General features: G+C 32.9%; 1 protein-coding gene across 1 annotated transcript; it reads left to right on the forward strand.

The window, feature by feature from the left end:
* Nucleotides 1-12,469: 12,469 nt before the first annotated feature.
* Nucleotides 12,470-17,914, forward strand: LOC144560181 (selenoprotein O). Its single transcript, XM_078309364.1, has 8 exons — nucleotides 12,470-12,892; nucleotides 13,638-13,747; nucleotides 14,756-14,812; nucleotides 14,898-15,197; nucleotides 15,719-15,966; nucleotides 16,118-16,424; nucleotides 16,866-17,139; nucleotides 17,427-17,914. The coding sequence occupies exons 1-8, from the start codon at nucleotides 12,548-12,550 to the stop codon at nucleotides 17,679-17,681; spliced, it is 1,896 nt and encodes a 631-aa protein (XP_078165490.1). The 5' UTR covers nucleotides 12,470-12,547; the 3' UTR covers nucleotides 17,682-17,914.
* The last annotated feature ends 6,144 nt before the right edge of the window (nucleotides 17,915-24,058 follow it).

The raw sequence follows: 24,058 nt of genomic DNA on the forward strand, positions 1-24,058 counted from the left end.
AATCCTGAATTCGTCCCCAAGCGCAAATTTTTCTTAAACCTTCTAGAATGTTGACAGCTCTAAATTTCAACCAATCCCCGAACGTGTCCCCGAGCACAAATTAACAGCTCTAAATTTGTATCAATCCCCGAGCGCGTCCCCCAGCACAAATTTTTTCCGTACATTCTAGAATGATTACAACTCTGAATTTCTATGCATGCAAACCTTTATTAAATAACAATGAAACTAGTACTTCGAAACAATCATTCTTACCAGACTCATCAATTATTTTAAGCTGTCAAAATTACAACTTTTCCCAACAATGACAATTTCTAAGCATGCAAACCTCTATTAAATAACAATAAAACTACTACTTTGAAACAATCATTCTTACCAGACTCATCAATTATTTTAAGTTGTCAAAATTATAACTTTTCACAACAATGACAATTTGTAACCAAGCAAACCTCTATTAAATAACAATGAAACTACTACTTTGAATGCTTCGAGTACATATTAAAAAAAATGATCACATAAACAATGTAAATCTAACTCATTATCCACCCTGTGTAAACAATTAACTATAACAATTTAGAAACATTGAAAGCTAAACTACATAAAATTGAAAGCTAACTCATAATCCCCGTATTTAGACCATTCACTATAACAAATTAGAAGCATTGAAAGCTAACGTAAATATCATTAAAAGCTAACTAATACTCCCCCTTTTTAAACCATTAACTATAACAAATTAGAAGCATTCAAAGCTAATGTACAAACCATATAAATCTATTCACTTCATAATTTAAACATCAATTAACAAACAAAAGTGAGGAATAAAAGTATTCAGTAAAAATGCTCAAACTTACTATGCTGTAAGGTTTGAAACATCGATCAACGATGGAAAGCACGAAGAGGAAGAAAATAGAGAGAGAAGAAACGAAGCAAAACAGAAACAAAATGGAGCTTCAAAATGGAGACTATTTTTTTAGTTATTAAATATCAAAAGCAGTTAATTTCTATCATTAAAATTAGAACCAATCCTCGAGCTAGTCCCTGAGCTAATCATTATAACTTGTACTTTAAAGTACAAGTACTTATAACTAGTTAATTTAACTAGTTAAACTACTTAAGTAGTTAACAAATAATTAGAGGACCGTTAACAAGCTGGGGGACTAGCTCAGGGATTGGTGATTACAATTGCTCTTAACAAACTGTCCACGAAATTAAAACACAATACAAAAGCATGCAAAACTAACGTTTAAAACAATCAAATTAAAATAGAGATGCGTTAATTAATGGTAAATTAATAAATTACCGTTATTAGCGGATGATTAAACCCAGTTAATTAAACCAGTTCAGGAACATGCTCGGATTTGATGGCTCGGGGTACTAGAACATTTCTCTAAAACTAATATTAAATTGAGAAACATGTCTAATAAAGTTGGCTACGGGATATTTTGGAAAGATGGCAGACTCAAAAGCTGAAGAAGCCGGATTGATAATTCGAAAATAAAGGTACAAAAATTGATAAATCTAAAAAGTGATATATAGGAGATGAGATATGGTGACAGGCAAATAAAGAAAGCACATGATAATTTGTATTCCTCATTATCTCTTGTATTTGAAGCTGTTGTCAAGCTTTCATATTCATTTTAAGAGTGAGTCTATGGTACTATGCATATTACGATTTGGCACTGTGCTACGGCTCTATATTCGAGTTTTCAAATCCTAACGGTCGATCCGAACCGTTTATCTTGTTCTCCATATTAATATGTGTTTGGAGACCAAATTTTACATTTTTTTTTTTAAAATTACTATTTTTTAGATATTTAGAAAATCACTTGATCTGAAAATTCTGGACCGTCCAAAAACAGTGATTTTCAATAAATTTCAAAAAATAGTAAAACAATTTCAAAAAATGTAAAATTTGGTCTCCAAAAACATATTAATATGGAGAACAAGATGAACGGTTCGGATCAACCGTTAGATTTGAAAACTCGAATATAGAGCTGTAGCCCGGTGCCAAATCGTAATATGCATAGTACCATAGACTCACTCTTCATTTTAATGTTGTCGCAAGAAAAAAAAATTGATGACTATTTTTTTTAGAAACTAATAATATTTCAAATAAATAGTAAATAGAAAAAAAAGGGTATTAACTATAGGCATCTTGTAACTATTAGTTTTTCTCTTTCTTTTTTTTCGTAAAAAGAGAGACTTTTAACATAAGCAACTCTTAATTTTTGTTTCTCTGGTTGCCGTACTTTTAGTTTATTTTTATTAATCAACATTATATCTATTAAATCATCTTGATTGTCAAAAGACAAGAATCATCACAAGACGAATAAGCAAAAAGATTGAAAAGATGTATTAGCAGAAGCATAAGTGAAATGGTGCTACCAAGTAAGACATTGCAAAGAAAAACAAAAATCCTGATGATGTGATTATTGAGATTGTGATTTAATCATTTTCAGTTCTCCTCAATCTTTTACGGAACTTTACATCCTCAAGAACTCGTAAATTATAGGCATTCTGTCTTTCTTGTAAATTTTACCTCCAACCTCAAAGGCCTCTGAAGGGAGAAAGAGCTGGCGATTTTTTGGGCGATTTCGGGCGATTTTCTGAGCAATTTCGAGCGATTTTTTGGGCGACTACAGCTACAGGTAATTTAAATATTTTTGTAATTATTTTTTAAAATAATTTTAATATTTTTTAATTTAAATATTTTCTAATTATTTTCTAATTTGTCTCTGATTACTGTACAATTAGTATATGTTTACTGTACACTTAGTCTTTAATACAAGTCTAATCAATTTCATTATCATTTGAAACCCTAGTTACAATGGCACCCAAAGTTGACAAAAATAGAGAAAGAACTGAAACCGAACGCGAAGAAAAAAGATGTTACAACGGCTGAAGCCTACGCGATGAGGAATTTGGAAAAAAAATGTTTTCACCCAAAAATAATGAAGAATTTCTGAGCACTCTTGATCCATCAATTAGAAAAATGCTGATGGAAGGCTGGGTAGATAGGGTCCCTCCACCTGGATGGGGACAGTGCTGTTTATGTGAGGTGAAGGGAGATATGGTGGATATGTTCTTTTGTTATAAATGTGGCAAAGCTGTTGACCCCAATTGCATGGACCCGTATGCAGATCCGGTGAATGACGCTCGTCTCTCTAAGTGAGAGTGTCCTGCATGCGTCCGTCGGGCTGAGGAAACGAAGGGAGCAAGTTCCTTAGCTCGTAAGCCTTAGTCTAAATTGGATGCTATTGTAGTGTTTTATGTTTGAACTGTAATGGTTTGTATAATTGCTATGTTTGAACTGGTTGTTGTTGTATGAATTTTATGTTGTTTTATTTTATGGACTCGACAGTATTGTATTATTTTGTACTGTATCTGAATTTTATGAATTTTATGATGTAGTATTTATGTTGTACATGGGCTGCATTATTTTTTAATATTATTTTTGAATAGTCTAACATAGTTCAACAATACAATTAAAGTTCAACAATACAATCAAAAGCAAAATAGCAAGTTTATCTGCCACTACGTCTCAATAAACCTAACAAACGACTAGTTCTTCTGGCACCAGCTTCTGACAATCTGTGAATTTTTTTGCGAATCTAAAGTCACAGACATTTTCTACGTAATTTTCTCTTTCAAATAAGATCTATGATGAAGTACTTTTGAGTTGTCCGGCGCGCAAGTATTCATACTTGATATATTATATATTAACACCTGCACGCATATGTATCCATATTTACACGTGACAGTTGTAAAATCTATCAAATATTAGGTGGTTACCTAAGTAGTTAGTAATCCCCCACTTAATTAGCGATCCCCACAGGTAATGCATTACGAGGTATGAATACTTGCTCAACAAGATATGAATACTTACACGACAACGATGAATATTTGCATGACGAGGTATGAATACTTGCACGACGGATAACCCGAAAGTATGTCATCATGGATCTCATTTGAAAGAGAAAATTACGTAGAAGACGTCCATGGTTTTAGATTTACAAATTTTCTCACAGATCGTCATAAATATTGATGAAATTGAACGGAGAAAAAAAAATCCAACTTTAAAAAAGTGTAAAAGATGTGTGTATGATGTGTTCATTTTTTTTTTCGAAATACTTGATATATTATATATTAACACTTGTGCGCATAGGTATCCATATTTGCACACGTCAGTTATAAAATCTATTAAATATTGGGTGGTCTCCAAGTAATTAATGAAGTTCAGTTAGTTAATGGTCCCCACAAGTAGTTATTGACTGGGGGATGAATAGAGGAAATTGACTAGGAGATAGTTAGTGGATCCCAAAATAAAAATCTATTCTCTTGTTTAATTTGCTTCACTTTATATGTACAATATTTTCTTGTTTTTATTATATTCCGTTGTTATTTTAAACTAGTGTACACCAGCAATGTGCCAGCCAAATTCATACGCGCGCGAGAGAAGTGAGTTTTATTATTTGCAATAGTGTAAGAAACGATTCTAACAAATTTGTGATAATAACTGTTATATTATGAAGTCAAAATGATATGTGGGCTTCGGTCCATATTGTTTCACGGAAATGAATTTCCCAATGGTAATAAAACGTGGAGAGAGAGAGAGGAAAGATATAGTGAGTCTTTTAGCCGTGTTTTCTCCAAGTTGCTCATTCTAGAGTTTTTGCTCTCTTATAACAATCTATTTATACATTTGAAAATCTCATATATATTAGTGTATGAAATTATAAAAGAGTGTTAGAGTGACTGTTAATGACTTGATTATCTCCTTGTATTTGTAAAGACTCCTTGATATAATGAAGTTGCACCGTGTGCTTCCATGGTTTTTTTCCGAAAGGATTTCCACGTAAAATCTTCTCTCTTTTATTCTCTCTTTTTTCCGAAAGGGTTTCCACGTAAACATGGATGTTGGATTCAGGTGCTTCATTCCACATATGCTCGGATCGTTCTTATTTTGTTTTTTGAGTAAAAACAGGGGTCACGCCCCTATTTCATTGATAATAATTGGTACATAGGTTATGTGACCAATCAGAAGAAATTACAAACTCAAGATATTTGAGTTGCCTAAAAGAAAAGCATAAAACAGAAACCGAATAAGTAAATAACTGGAAGAAAAGGAAAGACCCAAAATGGCAAAGTAAACAAAAATTGATAAAGATGAGCTATCAGGTGATCTGTTGCATCGAGCTATATCCCCACTGTGTTCTTATTTGCCCCAGTAATTCCTCCACCGAATTTTCCTTTTCTCGAAGGATCGTTCTTATTTTGTTAATTATCAAGAGATAGAAGTTGAAAATGTCTATCTTGGTGATGACTGATTATTTAAGATTATTGGAATTTGCGATGTTGAGCTTGAGCAAACTAATAGAAGGCGATTGAAATTGAGCAATGCGAGGCATGTATCTGAAATTACCAAGAATCTAATCTCAACTTGATAACAACGGTTTTGTTGTGACTTTTGACGAGAGATCATGGAAGATATCAAAAAGTTGTTGACATTGATGAAAGGACAAAAAAATGAGAGTTTGTACATTCTTCACACCTCGAAGAATTTTAACACCATATCATTCAATTATTCGACAATGTCTCCCAAGAGATTTTCTTCTTGATTAATTCCAATAACCAACAACTGATTAGTTAAATTTTTTGCATTATCATATTGCATAAATTTCACTGAGACAGATTATGAACAAGGTGCAGGCATTGTAGTAAAGAGCTTCAAGAAAGAAATGCTCGTACAGAATCGGGAAATCTTTGATTGGAAATTAACCGAAGAAGAATGCACAAAGATCAGTTTGATCCCGCAGAAGGAGTTGGTCATTATAGAAATCATTCTTGCCTCAGAAGATCTTTAACTTCAGTCGACTTTGCCAGTATTGTAGATATCGTGGAAGCTTAACTTGGTTTTATTGGGAAGTCAAATTGCTCACACATTATTTTAAGATTTGTTGTTGCTATTTTGATGTGAATTTGTTAGTGATGTTTTGACCCTTTTTTTATAATAAACATTGTAACTGCTGGTCTGGTGAGTTTCTTGCCCATTCTGTGACTAACAAGAAACAATATTTCCCCTTTTATGTTAACTGTCAAATTGCTTTTGCAATTCGGGATTAAATTGCACCTTTCAATGGTTTCAGATTCAAATGTTCATGTATAGAAGATCTTTTTATTCTCAACTCCCTCTAAAAGACAAATTTCTAGTTGAACTAATTAGTGGGGCAGTTCTATATATGGAATATATGGCTTGAAATTCATTCAATTTGTTTTGGGGGGCTTTGGTAATATCCCTAAGATCGATCATTAGATGCTTAAATAATTGTTTTGGCTTCATTTTGTTGTAAAACCAAAAGTGATGATTCCTATTTTAAAATCAAACTACTATTGCCATGTGATGTGAAAAGGAGCTACAACACAGTTATCAAACGAGTCTACATCCTTTGCATTAATGCACCATTTGAGTTAAGCTCCAGACTGTCTGATCAGAATCCAAGTCAATCTGACCCACGTCTGTAATTAATGCATGGGTCCCTTTGAAACTTGTGCTAATATGTAACGAACGGATCTGATCTAAACTTAAATGGTGTGTTAATGCAGAGGATATAAATTCGTTATCAACAGGTACAACAGAGAGGGAGATGGTAGTGGTACCAATTACCAAAGGATGGGTTTGGACCAGATTTGGAAAAAGATGAATCAAGCTCATTTTAGTAGTTGTAAATGATTTCAATATGTTCTCGATTGTTTTATCGTAAAAAAAGTGTTTCTTAATCTTTATGGAGGCTCTATTTCGGCTGTAATTTGGGTGTTTTAGCTATGCTGGTATTTTTTATTTTTTTTGTAACTGGTACCGGATATTTGGTACCACACAATGATAATGTACTAAGCTCAGGCACCGGGATATCTTTCTGTAGCAAGTAACATATAAATCCTATGATTTTTGTCTGTCATTGACAATTTAATTGCAAATAGTTGTCTGTCATTGACAATTTTTTTAAAACTGTTCTCGCATTCGGGTTCGGATTTTTTTCAAAACTGCCCTGACCACCCGACTCACGAGCGGCCCACCCTCCTAGCAGACTTCCTGGGGCAGGTGCAGTCCACTAGGGACCGGATCGCCCCTCTGCTGGGCAATTCTCTTCTCTTTTTTTTAGAGATCTTAATATTTTTATTTAAATAAAGTTTATTTTTTTTGTTTAGGATGTATGCCTAAAAATAAGACATTTGATATATTTATGAGTGGTGTCGTAACTTTTTATAACTTTGATTTGATTTGTCAGTTGGATATCACAAGTCTAAAGACATTGCTACAAATACCCGAAGTGTATTTTAAAGCAAATACAATCCAATGTAAGGATGATCCAAGACTTTCGCAGCCTGGTTAAAAGAAAAGACCGAAATGGGTCACAAACCAACCCAAGAAAGCTTCAAGAGTAAGGTGGGACAAGGCCCAACTACTCCGAAAGGCCAAGGAAAATTTCAACAAAGACTTCTCCACGGCACACGCAAATGGTCAATCCAATGAGTATAAAAAAGGAGAACTTGTCTGGGTAGTAAAAGAATCAGCGAGGTTACCAAGAGTCGATATCCTGGGCCCCTATGTGGTGGATCAAGTCATGGAAGGATACCGCTAAATAAGTGAAACACTAATTAAGGACTTAGCTTTGATTCTTAAATTTTCAAACTCTGACAGCTTGTTGATATTTCAAAAATTTTGATTAAATGATGTATTGGAGCTTTGATGTTCTTCTTTTTATTTCTGATACTAAGACAGTAGTGTAGAACTACTACTATATGTTCAAACCTCAAATTAGATCTTTGTCTATACACAAAGCACTCTAGACTGACCTCTGATATGGTACCAAGTCCAAACTCAGCAGCCAAGCACTAAGCAAAGGCCACTGATATAGTGCAATGCACTAAAAACATCAAATTTGACCTCTGCTGGTAAATCAGCAAGTCTGAATTGATACATGAATCAAACTACAAAAGTGATTATATCAGCATGTAGAGCATTAAAAAATACACAGAATTGATACAAATTTCAATTTATTTGGATTTTTCTACAATTAGTTATGAATTTTCAAAGTTCAGCTTTCGAAAAAACTTTAAACAGCCATAACTTTGGCTAGGAAAGTCAAATTTGTGCCTATAATCACTTTTCGGAAAGGGGGGATGAGACGGATTTGAATATCACCTAGGGGTCACCCTCGAGTAACCAAAGCATCAGAATTTCAAAAAAACGTCGTTTAGTGCCTCAAAAATTCAGTTTAAGTTTTCGTTCAACGGTAGACGTACAACGATTGGTATTTTGTCTAGTCAAAGGCCTAAGAGATTATTCAAGAATTATCTATATAATTATTTTAAAATGCATTTACTATTTATTGTGTTTGTTTGCCTATCTCCGAGCAAATGGTATATGTTGACAATAATCAAATAATTCAATTATTCTCTAAAAAAAAGTTGACATCATTGAGGCAATCTAACCATATTTCCTTGTGTATATTTGAATAAAATAAAGAGAAATGTTCTGGTAACCCGAGCCACCAAACCCGAGTCTGTCCCCGAACTGGTTTAACTGGGTTTAACTGTCTGTTAATAATGGTAATTTATTAATTTGTCATTAATTAACGCATCGCTATTTTAACGTATTGTTGTTTTAATTTCGTGGACAATTTGTTAGGAGTAGTTGTAATCACCAATCCCCGAGCTAGTCCCCCAGCTTGTTAACGGTCCTTTAATCATTTGCTAAATACTTAAGTACTTTAAAGTACAAGTTATAATGATTAGCTCGGGGACTAGCTCGGGGATTGATTCTAATTTTAATGATAAGCACAAATTTTAATGATGGAAATTAATAATTTTTTATATTTAATAACTAAAAAAAGAGTCTCCATTTTGTTTATGTTTTGCTTCGTTTCTTCTCTCTCTATTTTCTTCCTCTTCGTGCTTTCCATCGTTGATCGATGTTTCAAACCTTACAGCATAGTAAGTTTGAGCATTTTTACTGAATACTTTTATTCCTCACTTTTGTTTGTTAATTGATGTTTAAATTATGAAGTTAATAGATTTATATGGTTTGTACGTTAGCTTTGAATGCTTCTAATTTATTATAGTTAATGGTTTAAAAAGGGGGAGTATTAATTAGCTTTTAATGGTATTTACGTTAGTTTTCAATAATTCTAATTTGTTATAGTGAATGGTCTAAATGCGGGGATTATGAGTTAGCTTTCAATGTTATGTAGTTTAGCTTTCAATGTTTATAAATTGTTATAGTTAATTGTTTACACAGGGTGAATAACGAGTTAGATTTACATTGTTTATGTGAGAATTTTTTTTAATATGTGCTCAAAGCATTCAAAGTAGTAGTTTCATTACTATTTAATAGAGGTTTACTTGGTTACAAATTGACATTGTTGTGAAAAGTTGTAATTTTGACAACTTAAAATAATTGACGAGTCTGGTAAGAATGATTGTTTTAAGAGTGATGCTTCTATGGACATAAGGATCTATTTGTAAAATGAACATATTTTTATTTTCAAAGTTCAAACAGTCGATCCGAACCGTTCATCTTGTTCTCCATATTAATATGTGCTTGGAGACCAAATTTTACATTTTTCTGATTTTTTTTTTACTATTTATTAAGATGGGTACAAAAAAATATCAAATTCAGACCATAGAATTTGTACCCATCTTAATAAATAGTAAAAAAATTCAGAAAAATGTAAACTTTGGTCTCCAAGCACATATTAATATGGAGAACAAGATGAACGGTTCGGATCGACTGTTTGAACTTTGAAAATAAAAATATGTTCATTTTACAAATAGGTCCTTATGTCCATAGAAGTCTTTGCCTTGTTTTAAAGTAGTAGTTTTATTGTTATTTAATAGAGGTTTGCATACTTAGAAATTGTCATTGTTGGGAAAAGTTGTAATTTTGACAACTTAAAATAATTTATGAGTCTGTTAAGAATGATTGTTTCGAAGTAGTAGTTTCATTGTTATTTAATAAAAATTTGCATGCTTAGAAATTCAGAGCTGTAATCATTCTAGAATGTATGGAAAAAATTTGTGCTGGGGGACGCGCTCGGGGATTGGTACAAATTTAGAGCTGTTAATTTGTGCTCGGGGACCCGTTCGGGGATTGGTTGAAATTTAGAGCTGTCAAGAATGTTTAAGAAAAATTTGCGCTTGGGGACGAATTCGGGGATTCGTCTTTTTTTTTTAAATTAAAATTTAACTCATTTACAATGAAAGTTAAACACTAGAACGGAGTTGATTAAACACTTTCGTTTACATATTTAAATTATACGATTGTTTCGCTGCAATTGGTGCTACTTTTGTTAACTTTTTGAAAATAATATTTTTCACTTCATGCAGCGAAAGACTATACAATAAAGAAAGATTCGTACTGTTATTGCACTGTATGAAGTAAAACCTGCTCGGTTTATCACCGACATTCTAGAAGGTTGGGGGACGCGCGCGGGTATTTTATTTGGGGTACAATATAAGCTTCCTAAAATAAATTATTAAGAATCAATGTCAATTCCTTAATTAGTGTTATCTTTAAACTTGTGATATCAAACTGACAAATTAAATCAAAGTCCTTAATTACGACATCTCACTCATAAATATATCAAATGTCTTATTTTTTGACATACACTATAAAAAAAACTTTGTTTAAATGAAAATATTAAGATCTCAAAAAAAAAAAAACGCTCAGAAAAGGGCGGTCCGGTCCCTAGTGGACCGCCCCTGCCCCAGACAGTCTGCTAGGAAGGTGGGCCGCCCATGGGTCGGGCGGTCGGGGCAGTTTTGAAAAAACCCCGAATGTGGAGGCAATTTTAAGAAAACTTTTTTTTTAGGGTATAATAAAAATGGCCGAAAATTTGGATTGTTTTTTTTCTTTTGAGAGAAACATTATTTGAGGTATTTTCAATAATTTTGTGGATTAGTTTCATAGTAATTTTACATTTTATATTTGTCGATGGAACGGAATTATAGATTATTAATTTCCCCTTTTTTCCATTTCTAATTACAAATATTCCATTGCTTTGGACAAAATTTTCATGATGACTTGCATTTTGTTCGCAAAGTAAAATCTTTCCTTTTGGGTATATTAAATTTTCTTACAAAAATTAGACAGAGGCTGATATTAAAATTTCTTAAAGGCTTTCTATATTTGCAAACTGTACAATTGATTACAAGAATTGGGGATTTCACAAATTGTGTATTTATTAAAAAAAATCAGATTACATGAATGAATATGAGTATGTGACTGTCATCAAAATTGTTATGAGTAAAACCGATCAAAATAACAAAGAGAAAGAAATATCCCTTTCATATAAAATTTTGGATTACAAACATACATCCAAAAAAAAGTTATCATGGTTGGTTAGCGTTATTAATAGTATGATACTGGCGATGCTTTTAACATTACATTTGGACTATATTAATAAGTCACTTTTATGAATTTTATCATTCATGATCGGATGTTTACTTACATGCACTATCTCTCTCTAGGATATTGAAGAAAACCAACTAGACAAAGTGAAAAATCATCAAGGTACGAAATATAGTATACGAGTTCGTTCATTAAATATTTATTATATTTTTATGTTGATTGTTGTTTGTTATTATTATTTTTATTATTTTGTTGGGGGGCGGGAGAGACAATTAACACATTCTTGTCTGCTATATATATGCCTTTTAAAATGCTTTAAATTGAATTTTATATTGACATCCATCAAGGAAAATACTAACGATATATAAATCTGAGAAACTAGACATATATGATTTACAAAAGATTGGCAATATACGAGGATCAATGGACTTAATTTGACATCTGCTTAAAATAGACTCTTATTATTTTGATTTTTAAACCAAAAGTAATTTGCTGATGAATGTGTTTCGTTGTTTTTATATGTTATAGCATTGCATACACCACCTTATTGAAGAGAAATCACAGGTTGTTGATCAAAGTTGATGACTATAACCAATTAATTATTTCCGACTTGCACTAAATCACCATACAAACTGTGCGAGCTTATGATGAGGCTACCAGAGCGATGTATGGCTTAGTAGTAAGTAGCCTATCTCATGATGAGACTCATGATTATGGGCCTTCGACATCTTGCAGATCCACCAATTCATGCACTGTTAGGGCTTATGGCTTTCAAAAATTCCCATCCCAAACCCAAAAAGGCCCACAAACAATTGCGTAACAGCAGCTGCGCAATTCATTTACGCCGCATATGAACCGTACACCGATGTAGCTGCATGTGGACCATAAGGATACGAGCCCCACCCGTGCCCCGAAGTTCCATTATTCAGTCAAAACACGCAACAAAAAGCGTGGCATCAGCACAAAATCTAGCGACCAAACCTGATCCGGCCCAATTTAACCCAATAAAAGACAAAATCGGTCCAGTAATCTACCCTCCATTCCCACAATTCAGGCTAACGAACCCGTTAAAATAAAAAAAAAATAACAACAGAAAAAAAATAAAAAATAAAAGCGGTGAGAGAGAGAGAGAGAAACGCAATGCTTCTCCATTTCTCACCTCTCCGTTTCTCGTCTTCCACCACCGCTCTCTGTTTCTCCAAATTGACCCCTCTTTTTTCTTCTCCCTCTCCGCACCGCCTCTTCTTGCGATCGCAACAGCTCAAGCGCCAGGTCAATCGGACTGCTGGAATGGCCTCTGACTGTGGAGAAGGCACCTCAGCTGTTGCCTCTTCTACCATGGATTCAGCGCCCGTGGCTTCTGCGTCAGTTGCACCCGTGGAAGGCGGTGATAAGCCGCGGTTCAAGCTCGAGGAGCTCAAGTGGGACCACTCTTTTGTCAGAGAGTTGCCAGGGGACCCCAGAACAGATCGCATGCCTAGAGAGGTATTTTTTTTACCTTTATTTATTTCGTCTCTTTTCAAGTTTTTGTTATATTTTGGATAAATTATCTGTGCCACCTGCGTGTAAAGTTTTGAGTCTTTTGCTTAAAATATGAAATGGTTAAGGCAGTAGAGTTAATTTATGTTTGTTTTAGGCAAGTTGACATTCTGTTGTAGCAATTAACTGAGCTGATTTGAGTTTCTCTAGTTCTTCTTTAATGAAAGTAAGCACAAGAATTACATGAAAATCACATTGCTGATGCAAGTCTGTTCTTACAATCTAATTCCAAGTAGGTAAGCTTTCCAAGTCTGATGCGTACAAAAGTTCCACAATATCTAATTATTCAGTAATGTGTCTAATTTGTTACAAAAAAAAATAAATAAATAATAAACTAAGATTTAGTATAGCTCTCTTTCAAATCTGCATGTACATTGAAGCTCGAGGTACAATTCTTTCTCAATAATTATCTTCAAAATACTTTTTAGATAGCTCAAACTTCCTTGATCAGGTTTACAGGTTCAAGGAAATGTGGTGGGGTGGAATTTAATTGGTAAATTTATATTTGTGTGTGATGGATTTTGATGTAATATAATCCACCAGAGTTTTTAAACTCTTTAATGGAAAACTCCAGAAGAGTATGTCTAGACGGTTTCTTTTCCAGATATGCTGATTTCAAATTGAGATTCTATATTATGCCTAGAAAGTTTCACTTCTTTTATTTACCTATCTTCATGTGTGTTTGTTCTAGGTACTGCATGCTTTTTACTCAAATGTGTCTCCATCTGTCGAAGTGGAGAATCCGAAGCTAGTGGTGTGGTCTCAATCGGTTGCTGATTTGCTTGATTTGGATCCAGAAGAGTGAGTTGTACTTGGTCATTTGTTCATTTCGCCTTGAGATGTGTGGTTATGAAATGTTATCTTTGTTCTCATGCTGTGACATGCCAAACAAAAACATAAAATTGCTTCAAAAATTAATAGTCAGAAAATGATATGTGTGGACACTCAGACATCTTCCATACCTAGGTCATCATTTTTGTCAGCAATTATTTAGAGTTCCACAAAAATCAAATCAGTTCCCGTGTTCTTCCCTACCTAATATGCTTTGCATGGTTGGTTTTAAACTTTTAATTAATCTGAGTTTATTCATAAAGTTGATTACTTGTGAAGCCTTGTTATTTACTTGGAGGCCCCGTGTTGTAACTAGTAAGTTTGATGTTGGTTCATGATACTGGGAAAACACACACACACACACACACACACACATATATATATGAGGTTGGCTACTCTACTTACATAAGCATATGAGGGTATATGCTTATAACTCATTTTTTCGTTTTCAAAATCCAAAAAGTCGATATGAACCGTTAGATGTGCTCTCTATATTGAAATGTGCTTGGAGACCAAATTTTACATTTTTCTGAATTTTTTTACTATTTATTAAGCCACTTTGAAAATCGCTGATCCAACTGTGGCTTAACAAAACAGTAAAATCAGAAGTCACCGTTGGATCAGCGATTTTCAAAGTGGCTTAATAAATAGTAAAAAAATTCAGAAAAATGTAAAATTTGGTCTCCAAGCACATTTCAATATAGAGAGAACATCTAACGGTTCAGATCAACTTTTTGGATTTTGAAAACGAAAAAATGAGTTATAAGCAAATACTCTCATATGCTTATGTAAGTAGAGTAGCCAACCTCTATATGTGTGTGTGTGTGTGTGTGTGTTAATACGGTGTTCTTTTTAAGTTTTTATAGATGATTTCTTATAATGCAATTAAGAAAGGTCAAGTAAACTCACTGAGACTAAATAGAATGTTTACCTGTTGAAGATTTATCTAATCCCTCTCATTCTTCTGTGAATTAATAGATTTGAAAGACCAGACTTCCCAACGCTATTCTCTGGTGCAACACCACTGGTGGGAGCGTAAGTAATACTCGCTCAGTATACCGAAATCATTTAAAAAAATTATATTGATCTGCCTCCCACAATAATTTCATTACCATGTCAGCTCGACATATGCACAGTGCTATGGGGGCCACCAATTTGGCACATGGGCTGGCCAATTGGGTGACGGCCGTGCAATCACACTCGGCGAAGTTTTAAATTCAAGAGGAGAGAGGTGGGAGTTGCAACTGAAAGGTTCTGGGAAGACCCCATACAGCCGCTTTGCAGATGGTCTGGCAGTGCTTCGAAGCAGCATTCGCGAGTTTTTGTGTAGCGAGGCGATGCATGGACTTGGAATACCAACTACACGTGCTCTTTGTTTGGTGACTACTGGGAAATTGGTTGTGCGTGACATGTTTTATGAGTACGTATCATCTTGTGATAAAATTTTCTTCCTAGTTTCTTATAAAAATCTTAACCACAAGGGTAAAATATAAACCAAACCTAAATAAGACTTACTTGTTCGCCAATTGCTATCAATCAGCTTGTACAAAGTAAGAAATTAGTTTCCATTGCCTTGATTTTGGTTACATTTGGTTTTTATTGGGAAAATCACTTGTTAAAATTAGTGGAAACATCGTGACCATTTATGAGAATATATTTTATAATCGTATGGGTGATAATCATAACACTAAACTGTTATTAGTGAATCTCTCACAAATGTTGTTTGGTCATTGCGAACTTAAGAAAAAGACCTTCGGTTTCTTCTTTATTTCTTGTTGGAAATACATATTGTATAGTATGTAATCTGCAAGAACCCTATAAAAAGAATACTGATACCACAAGAATTGATAGCCATGCAGGCCCCTCATTAATGAGGAATTTTATTTAGAAATAGAATTTGGGTTGAACTTTGAAGACCAACTCGTTCTTTGTATACAACAGTGGCAATCCAAAGGAGGAACCTGGCGCAATTGTGTGTCGTGTTGCACAATCATTTATACGGTTCGGATCATTCCAGATTCACGCATCACGAGGCAAAGAGGACCTTAAATTGGTCCGTCTATTGGCTGATTACATAATTAAGCATCACTTTCCACATCTTGAAAACCTTCAACAGAGCAACACCTTGTCCTTTGAGGTTCCACAAGGAGATACACCTACAATCGACTTGACCTCAAACAAGTATGCTGGTAATTTCTCTTCGATTGCTTGCATTTATTATTGTATATTTGTTCCTTTCTAGCAGATTTTTTCAGAGTAGATGTTTTGATAGGAGTATGGTGCCTTTCTGAAGGTTAAATATACACTTCCTGATTGCTTTCTTGCTCCACTTTTGGACAGCTTGGGCGGTGGAGGTTGCTGAGCGAACTGCTTCCTTGATTGCCAGGTGGCAGGGGGTTGGCTTTACACATGGTGTGCTAAACACAGATAACATGAGTGTGTTGGGCTTAACAATTGATTATGGGCCATTCGGGTTCTTGGATGCATTTGACCCAAGTTTCACACCTAACACCACTGACTTGCCTGGTAGGCGGTATTGCTTTGCAAACCAACCCGATGTTGGATTGTGGAATGTAGCACAGTTTGCTACTACTCTTGCTGCTGCTGAGCTTCTTAACAAAGATGAGGCCAATTATGCCATGGAAAGGTGCTTTTGGTGTTTTATTTAGAATTTTCAAACAGTATCACTGATTCACTGTAGTATACCTGACCAGTTTGAACCTAACTGGGCCTCAGGAAAAAAAAAAAAAAAAACTGTGCTATTATACTATGCATAGCGCACAAAAGTAGTGATTTTTCTACCTATCTAAAAAATAGTAAAAATAAAATCTAAGAAATGTAAATTTTGGCCTCCCAAGTACATTTTCATATCGAGATCATTTTGAGCGGTTCGGATCAATTGTTTGGACATTGAAAATGACGGTTTGGATCTATAGAACAGACTAATGTGCGGTATGCATAATACCGTAGCCTCACTCAAAACTAAAAACATATATATTTGATCATTAGCTGATACTGGCACAGTATGTAGTCCTTCATTCTTCTTTCTTCTCTTTGGCACTAACCAGCTTCTCTATCCTGGTTTCAGATATGGTACAAAGTTCATGGATGAGTACCAGTCAATAATGACTCGAAAGCTCGGCCTGACCAAGTACAACAAGCAGCTAATAAGCCGGCTGTTGAATAACTTGGCAGTTGATAAGGTTGACTACACCAACTTTTTCAGGCTTCTGTGTAATGTGAAAGCGGACCCCACGATCCCAGAGAAAGATTTACTTGCCCCGCTCAAGGCTGTCTTGCTGGATATTGGCAAGGAGAGGAAAGAAGCTTGGGTTAGTTGGCTCCAAACATACATTGAAGAGGTATCCTTATTTTTTTCTTTTTTTTCTTCTTTATCTTTTTTAAGCAATGCTCGTACTCCTCAAGTTTCTGAAAACAGACTTGATTATTAATTTTGTAACTAAAGGAGATCAAAATTAGCTCATTATTATTCTGGTACTTCATTTGTGCCTGAATTAAACAGTCTTGGTTAAATTTACCTCATACATTCTTACCAGAATGAGCAAAGACGACAGTGAAAGGACTTAAAATGTGTCAGATTATCCTCTTAAAAGCTCACCATGTCATATTGCTTTGACTTCTTTTTTAGCTTGTCTCAAGTGAGGTCCCAGACGAAGAAAGAAAAGCTGCAATGAACTCGGTCAACCCCAGATATGTACTTAGAAACTATCTATGCCAAAGCGCAATAGATGCAGCCGAACAGGGTGATTTTGAAGAGGTTAGAAGGCTACTCAAAGTGATGGAGCGTCCATTTGACGAACAACCCGGAATGGAGAAGTATGCCAGGTTGCCCCCTGCATGGGCATATAGACCCGGTGTAGGCATGCTCTCCTGCTCTTCCTGAGCTGTGGGTCCCTGGAGGCCATGTATTTCAGTGCTTGATATGTGTTTATTTTAGGTAATAATCTGTGTAAACAGTTTTTGGTTAGAAAATCAGAGGTAGTCAACAGAGTAAGTTATGTGTGTGGCTAGAGGTTTGTTCTTGTTATGTTTTCTCTCTTATAATTTTCCGGGGTGGTGGGGTTGAAATATTATTTTTCCATATGAATTAAGTTAGGTAAACTATAGCTGGTACTTAATAATAAATTAGCACAGACAAGTAATGAAATAAATTTGTAGAATACGCCTGAGCGTCAGAGGAAGGCATTGTAGCTGTTTCTGATCAGTGGGGCCGATGCATTTTATTTTTATTTTTAAATAAGCACAGCGCACTTACGGATCAATGATATTTGTTATAAACAACGTAATTATAGCTGGTACTTGATAATAAATTAGCACAGACAAGTAATGAAATAAATTTGTAGAAAACGCCTGACCATCAGAGGAAGGCATTGTAGCTGTTTCTGATCAGTGGGGCCGATGCATCTTTTTTATTTTTAAATAAGCACAGCGCACTTACGTACCAATAATATTTGTCATAAACAAAGTAATTATCTCTGCACTCGGCTTTTGTACATTTGAGTGAAGCTATGGTACTTGCAATGAATTATTATCTCCAATTTTAAAGTTCAAACAGTTAATCTAGATCGTTTAATATGATCTTCATATAAAAAAATATAGTTGTAGATCAAATTCAATAATTTTTTTGAATTTTTTGTCATTATTTTGGATAGGTAAAAAATCATTTGATTTAAAGATTTTTAAATCAAGAGTAGTGATTTTCGATCTATCTAAAAGATACTAAAAAAGATTCTTAAAAACAAAATTTAGTATACAAGTATATTTTCTATGAATCATCTCCACACCCTGACTCTTAATTACGTGAAAAGCTTTGTAAAGTCCAAGTTATAAGGTTGCTTTTGCAAATGCCTATAATGATGTCAATTTAAGTTGTTAAGTAACATATATTTATTTAGAGAAGATATCCACTTACACTTTTTTTTTTGGTGACATCGGATTACAATTTATATTTTTAAAGTCCAAACAGTCGATTCAAACCGTTCAACATGGTGAAAACAATTATTTTGCAAAATGCTTAATAAATAGTATAATTTTTTTTTTAAATGTAAAATTTGATCTGTAAGCACATTTTAATATATCCATCATATGTTGAATAGTTTGGATCGATTGTTTGAACTTTGAAAACTTTTAAAATATAGGGTGTAATTCGGTGTCACCAAAATAGGATGTAAGTGGATCACTCCTCATTATTTAATCCCTCATAATTAGGGGTGAAAACGGAGCGGATAATGTTGATACCATATCCGCATCCATCGGATAATGGGCGGATACAAATACGGATAGTAAACAGATATCAAAATTCAAAACCAAATCCGTCTTAAACGGATACAGATATGGATTCGAATACAGATATAAAATGAATAATGATCGGATAATTGTGTCGTATGAATAATTCACTCAAATAATCCACTCGTATAATATAATACAAGTATTAATTATAATTAAAACATATTTTTTTACTATTGCAAAAATAAGAAAACAAAAAGCAAAAAATGTGTGATTGTTAAGGTTAAGATTCGTATAAATCCAAATCAATATAACATCAATATAACATCGGTACTTATTGCCAAAACACATTTTTTTTTTTTTTTTTTTTTTTTTTTGAAAGAGCTGACAGTAGCTGTCAGTTGTATTAATGAAATGGTAAAATGTTTACAGCTGTCCATGTATACAACCTGATTGTAGCGGATTTACAAAAATTTCATTGAGATAAGCTCATATATTGATTCGGCCCATACATGTTATACGGCTTTGCAGTGGATTCGGCCCATATATTTTAAAAAATAAGACTGTAACGAGGGGATTGAGTGGGCTCGTGTCAGGCTTTATTGAAGTCCGGATGAGGAGAGAAGGTTAGTCCCACAATGAACAAAGATAGTGGATAAGTATAGTATATAAGTCTTTTGCTCTGTAAATTATTGGAAAAGTCGGGGAGTTGGGAGTAGTCTTTTGTTTTCAAAGTTCAAATAAATACGTCCAGATTCGAATCTTTCTCTGCATATTGAATAAATATCCAGATTCGAATCCGTTAATTATTGTTCGGACCGGATAATCCGGCTCCGTTTTCACCCCTACTCATAATATACTATGTTGTAGTTATATGCATTATTATTGCTCAGGTCCACGGTATTTGAGAACAGGGGCAGAACCAAGGCCTTGGCCCAAAAATTTTACAGAGGATTCATTAATTGTCTTATTAATTCTTCTTTAACCCATTAATTTTACACAAAGGCCTGGCCCTCCCTTGGCCCAAAAGTTTTAGATCTCTTAATAAAAAAAAAACGTTGGCCTGACACTCTTCTCTTCACGCGAAAGGCGAGCTGGCGAAACCTTGGTTCCGCGGCTTCCGCCCCTGGTCCTTGCTGTTCTTGGCCCCCTCTATCAATCATTTCTGGTTACGCCACTGTTTGAGAATTATCAACACAGGCAACGTACAACAAAAATATTTATTTACTGTGCTGATATTTTATTTTTGAAAAATATTGAGTTTTCTCAGAGTGTACAAGCATTCTAAAATATACTCTATCATCAAGATTTATTCTTTCCTTTTTTTTCACTTTTGAATATTTCATGTGGTTGAATACTAAATGTACACTTTATATATGCTGTCCAAAGGAAACAAGTATGGAAGAGTTCATAATTTTCTCGAAAGAAAATTTCCTCAAAAGAATTTTCATGAAATTTGTATTAAGTTTGGGGGTGCAACTACTTGTAAAAAGTTCTCTCCATTTTTTTCTTAAGAAAAAAATTATCTCAAAAAAGAAAAAAAAATATTTCGCATTTCAGAGAATTGCACATCGCAGTCCAAATATCTATTTAGTAACACAAGTTCTTATAGTTTTTTATATCAGTATTGCCTTATACAAATTACAGTTACTTATAATAAGAGCTTTTAGTAGTATTAATTTCCAGTATTTTGGTCAATGCCAAACCCAATTGGCAGCATTTGTCAAAAGATCCAACTTGGTAGCACAAGTTTCAAATATATTTATGGTAGTTTCGTGTACATTCTCTTTGATGCTTTGACTATTAAACTTAAAAAAAAAAAATTAAACATTAATGATTAGATGTTTATCGTAAGGTAATTTCTAGTTGTTTATAGTTAGAAGAAGAGGTGTTTAAATGCATGAAGGTTTACAAATATTGAAAAAATAGACATCAACTATTTTATTGCTTTAATATATTAAATTCATGAACTTTTATTAATTCTAAAAAATTATTTATTTATTTATTACAAAAAAAATTTGAACAATTTTTTTTCAATATTGTTAGACATGATTCATTTTCACTTCTCTATGGCATCCCATATTAAAAGTTTCTTATGGTGCAATATAGCAAGTATTGCCTTCAGAATTTGAAATATTTTTAGCAAAGTTATTAAAAAAGAATTTAGATACAACTTTTTAGAAATTAAATGTACTAGAAGGATCACAATATTTTCTATATTACCTAGAAGTCACTTTTAAACCGCGATCAATAACTCAAATTCAAAGCATATTTATTTTTTTTCAATAACACACAAAGAAATATATTAATTTTTCTTGTAGCAGCGAAAAATCCAGCTTGAAAAATGTTGATCCGGGTTATTTATCACAGTCTTTCTAATAAATCAGATTATATAGTATTTCATCTATTTTCAATGAAATATATTAAATATTTCGGATATTTCAATACAAAAAATAAATAAATAATCAAATTTTCTATTTTGTAAAAAAAGGAGGAAAATTCTTTAGAAACCGGTGGTTTTATCACCGTGACAATATTCGGTAATTTTTTTGCCAATTTTGATCGGTTTTAAATCTGGAATTTTTTTGTTGGAAAGTTAGTTAGAAACCGGAAAAAATTACCAATTTGTGCATATTTCGAATTCCAACACAGTGGGAGGTAGTTTTTGAAATTAATTTATTAGTTTTGGATGTTAATAAATTTCGGAACATAAAGATATGACACTACCAATATTATGAGTATCTAATTTCTGAGTTTTATTTAAAATCTTCAATATTACTTATATTTATTTGTTAATATCATGTTGTTGATAGTTCTTATAATAATAAACCTTCAGAAAGATAGTTCTTATAATAATATCTAAAATTATTGATATTTTACACAACTGATCAAGACTGATTAATATTATAACGAGTCAAGGTCGGTCAGTCGGTCTCCCCGTTCAAACAGAACAAAAAAGATTCATTTTTATTAATTTATTTTCTTTTTCTAAAACCACTCTCAACACTTGTATATATGGTTCTATTTTTAATTAAGAATCCAAGTCAAGCATTTAGCCAAGGCAAACATGCGTAAAGCACCACCAAGTAATTTCCAACGAACTTGACTTGAGTTGTGTAGTGTAGTGTAGATCGGTCAACAATGGGAATATATATACTAGTACTTGAGCGGGGGTTGTATGGTAATTTCTAACGATTCACGCGTCTTTGTTTAATTTAACTTTTGTTTGAGTGACTTTTTGGTATGAAATATGTGGCACTCGGTACTATAATTAATATGTAACGTAGCAAGTAGCCAATAACGAATCAGATTTTTGAATTATAGAGTCAATAATCATATAAAATTTTCTACAAAAAATGTTGGTCAAATTCACAATATCATGATATTTTGTTCTAAATAATATAAAAAATCATAAAAAATAAAATAAAGATCAATTCATCTCAATTCATCTACTTAAGTTCGCTCTGATCACAGATACACAAATACACAATAGATATCATAGAGACGCACACTATGATAAAGGCTACATTTGACCCAAAAAAATATATTTAACAAGATATATTTGTTGTTTTAATGGTAAAAATCTTCATTAATAACGGATAAATTATATAATTTTATTAGAACTAGCAGAAATTAAATATGAAATATACAATTTCTTTGAATCATATGAATACTTTTATAGCACTTATAATATATTTTCATGATGACCTATGTCGTTGTCGTATCTACATGTTACATATAGATGTATAGTATGATTTCAGGTATATTTGTGATAGATACACCTCTATTTTGTACCTTGTACTTCGATTATTAAACTTCAATTTTTTAATGTGAAATTTTGACTATGATGTTAGTCAGGTATATATGTTGTTAATCAAACTCATTCCATTCATTTGATTATTTTTTTTGTTTATGATGTTATTCAGGTGTAGCAGCATTTTTTTTTCTTTTCATTTTACCAGTATCAGTTTTTTTTGTTCATTTCTTTTGGTTTTTTTTTTATTATTTGCACTTTATCAATATTCGGTTTTGTTTTGGTTTCTTGTCATTTTTTTTTCATTTTACTAGTATTAGGGCCTGTTCGTTTGTCACGGGATTACACGGGATGGAATTTGACGGGGACGGGAACTCACTTTTGAAAATATGGGAACCCACGCACAAGATTGATTATGAGAATGTGGTGAAATGAGTGTTCGGTTGTACCGTAGGATTATTTGTGGGAAATTATATTTTTCTTTCTAAAATGCTTGATATTATACAATTATACTTATTATTAATAATAATATTATAATTAAATAAATTAGATTAAATAATAACATAATAATGTTTATTAATTATTATTCCATAAAAAATAAGTATTTATTTTTATAATTAAATAAATTATATTTAATGAGAGAAATATAATCTAATCGTGTATTTATAAACTAGATTTTTAGTTTATGCATTTATTAGTGAGTTGGATAAAATTGTTAAAAAATCATGTATCTTATCCACGCTTAAACCATATCTCAAATAAAAAACCTTTGTCATAATTATTTTGGTCTGAGATAGAACCGAACAGATATGATTTAAAAATAAGATGAAAACAAATCACATTTTTCTTTTTAAAATATTTAATATTATATTATTATTCTAATTAATAATATTACAACATATAATTAATTAAATAAATTGGATCATAACATATCAATAATTATTATTTTATTATTTTATAAAATACAAATATTATTTTTGTATAATTAAATAACGTGTATTTAATGAGTATAATACTTGGTGTCTTCTTATTACTTAATTTAGCATTATCATGATTCAATTTTTAGTATCCGCATTATACAATGAATAAAATACATAGAGAGAGGGCGCCAACAGAAAATATTTGATTCTTTCCGAGTGCATTTTTGTCCGGATCAGCTTTGGTCTTTAGTCCCACAATTAAAATTATAGAGGAGAGAGGGAGCTTATATAATACCCTTTATCAAACAGATGCAAAGCACTGGAGGAAAGAGACAAAAATGTTGAGTTTAATTGTGATGT

The sequence above is a fragment of the Carex rostrata genome, chromosome 10 (assembly GCF_964058835.1).
Source record: "Carex rostrata chromosome 10, lpCarRost1.2, whole genome shotgun sequence".
NCBI classification, from domain to species: domain Eukaryota; kingdom Viridiplantae; phylum Streptophyta; class Magnoliopsida; order Poales; family Cyperaceae; genus Carex; species Carex rostrata.

Coding starts and splice junctions, on each gene's coding strand:
- LOC144560181 (XM_078309364.1), top strand. CDS start 12,548: ATGCTTCTCCATTTCTCACCTCTCCGTTTCTCGTCTTCCACCACCGCT. Junction 12,893..13,637: donor CAGATCGCATGCCTAGAGAG/GTATTTTTTTTA, acceptor TGTTTGTTCTAG/GTACTGCATGCTTTTTACTC. Junction 15,198..15,718: donor GTGCGTGACATGTTTTATGA/GTACGTATCATC, acceptor TGTATACAACAG/TGGCAATCCAAAGGAGGAAC.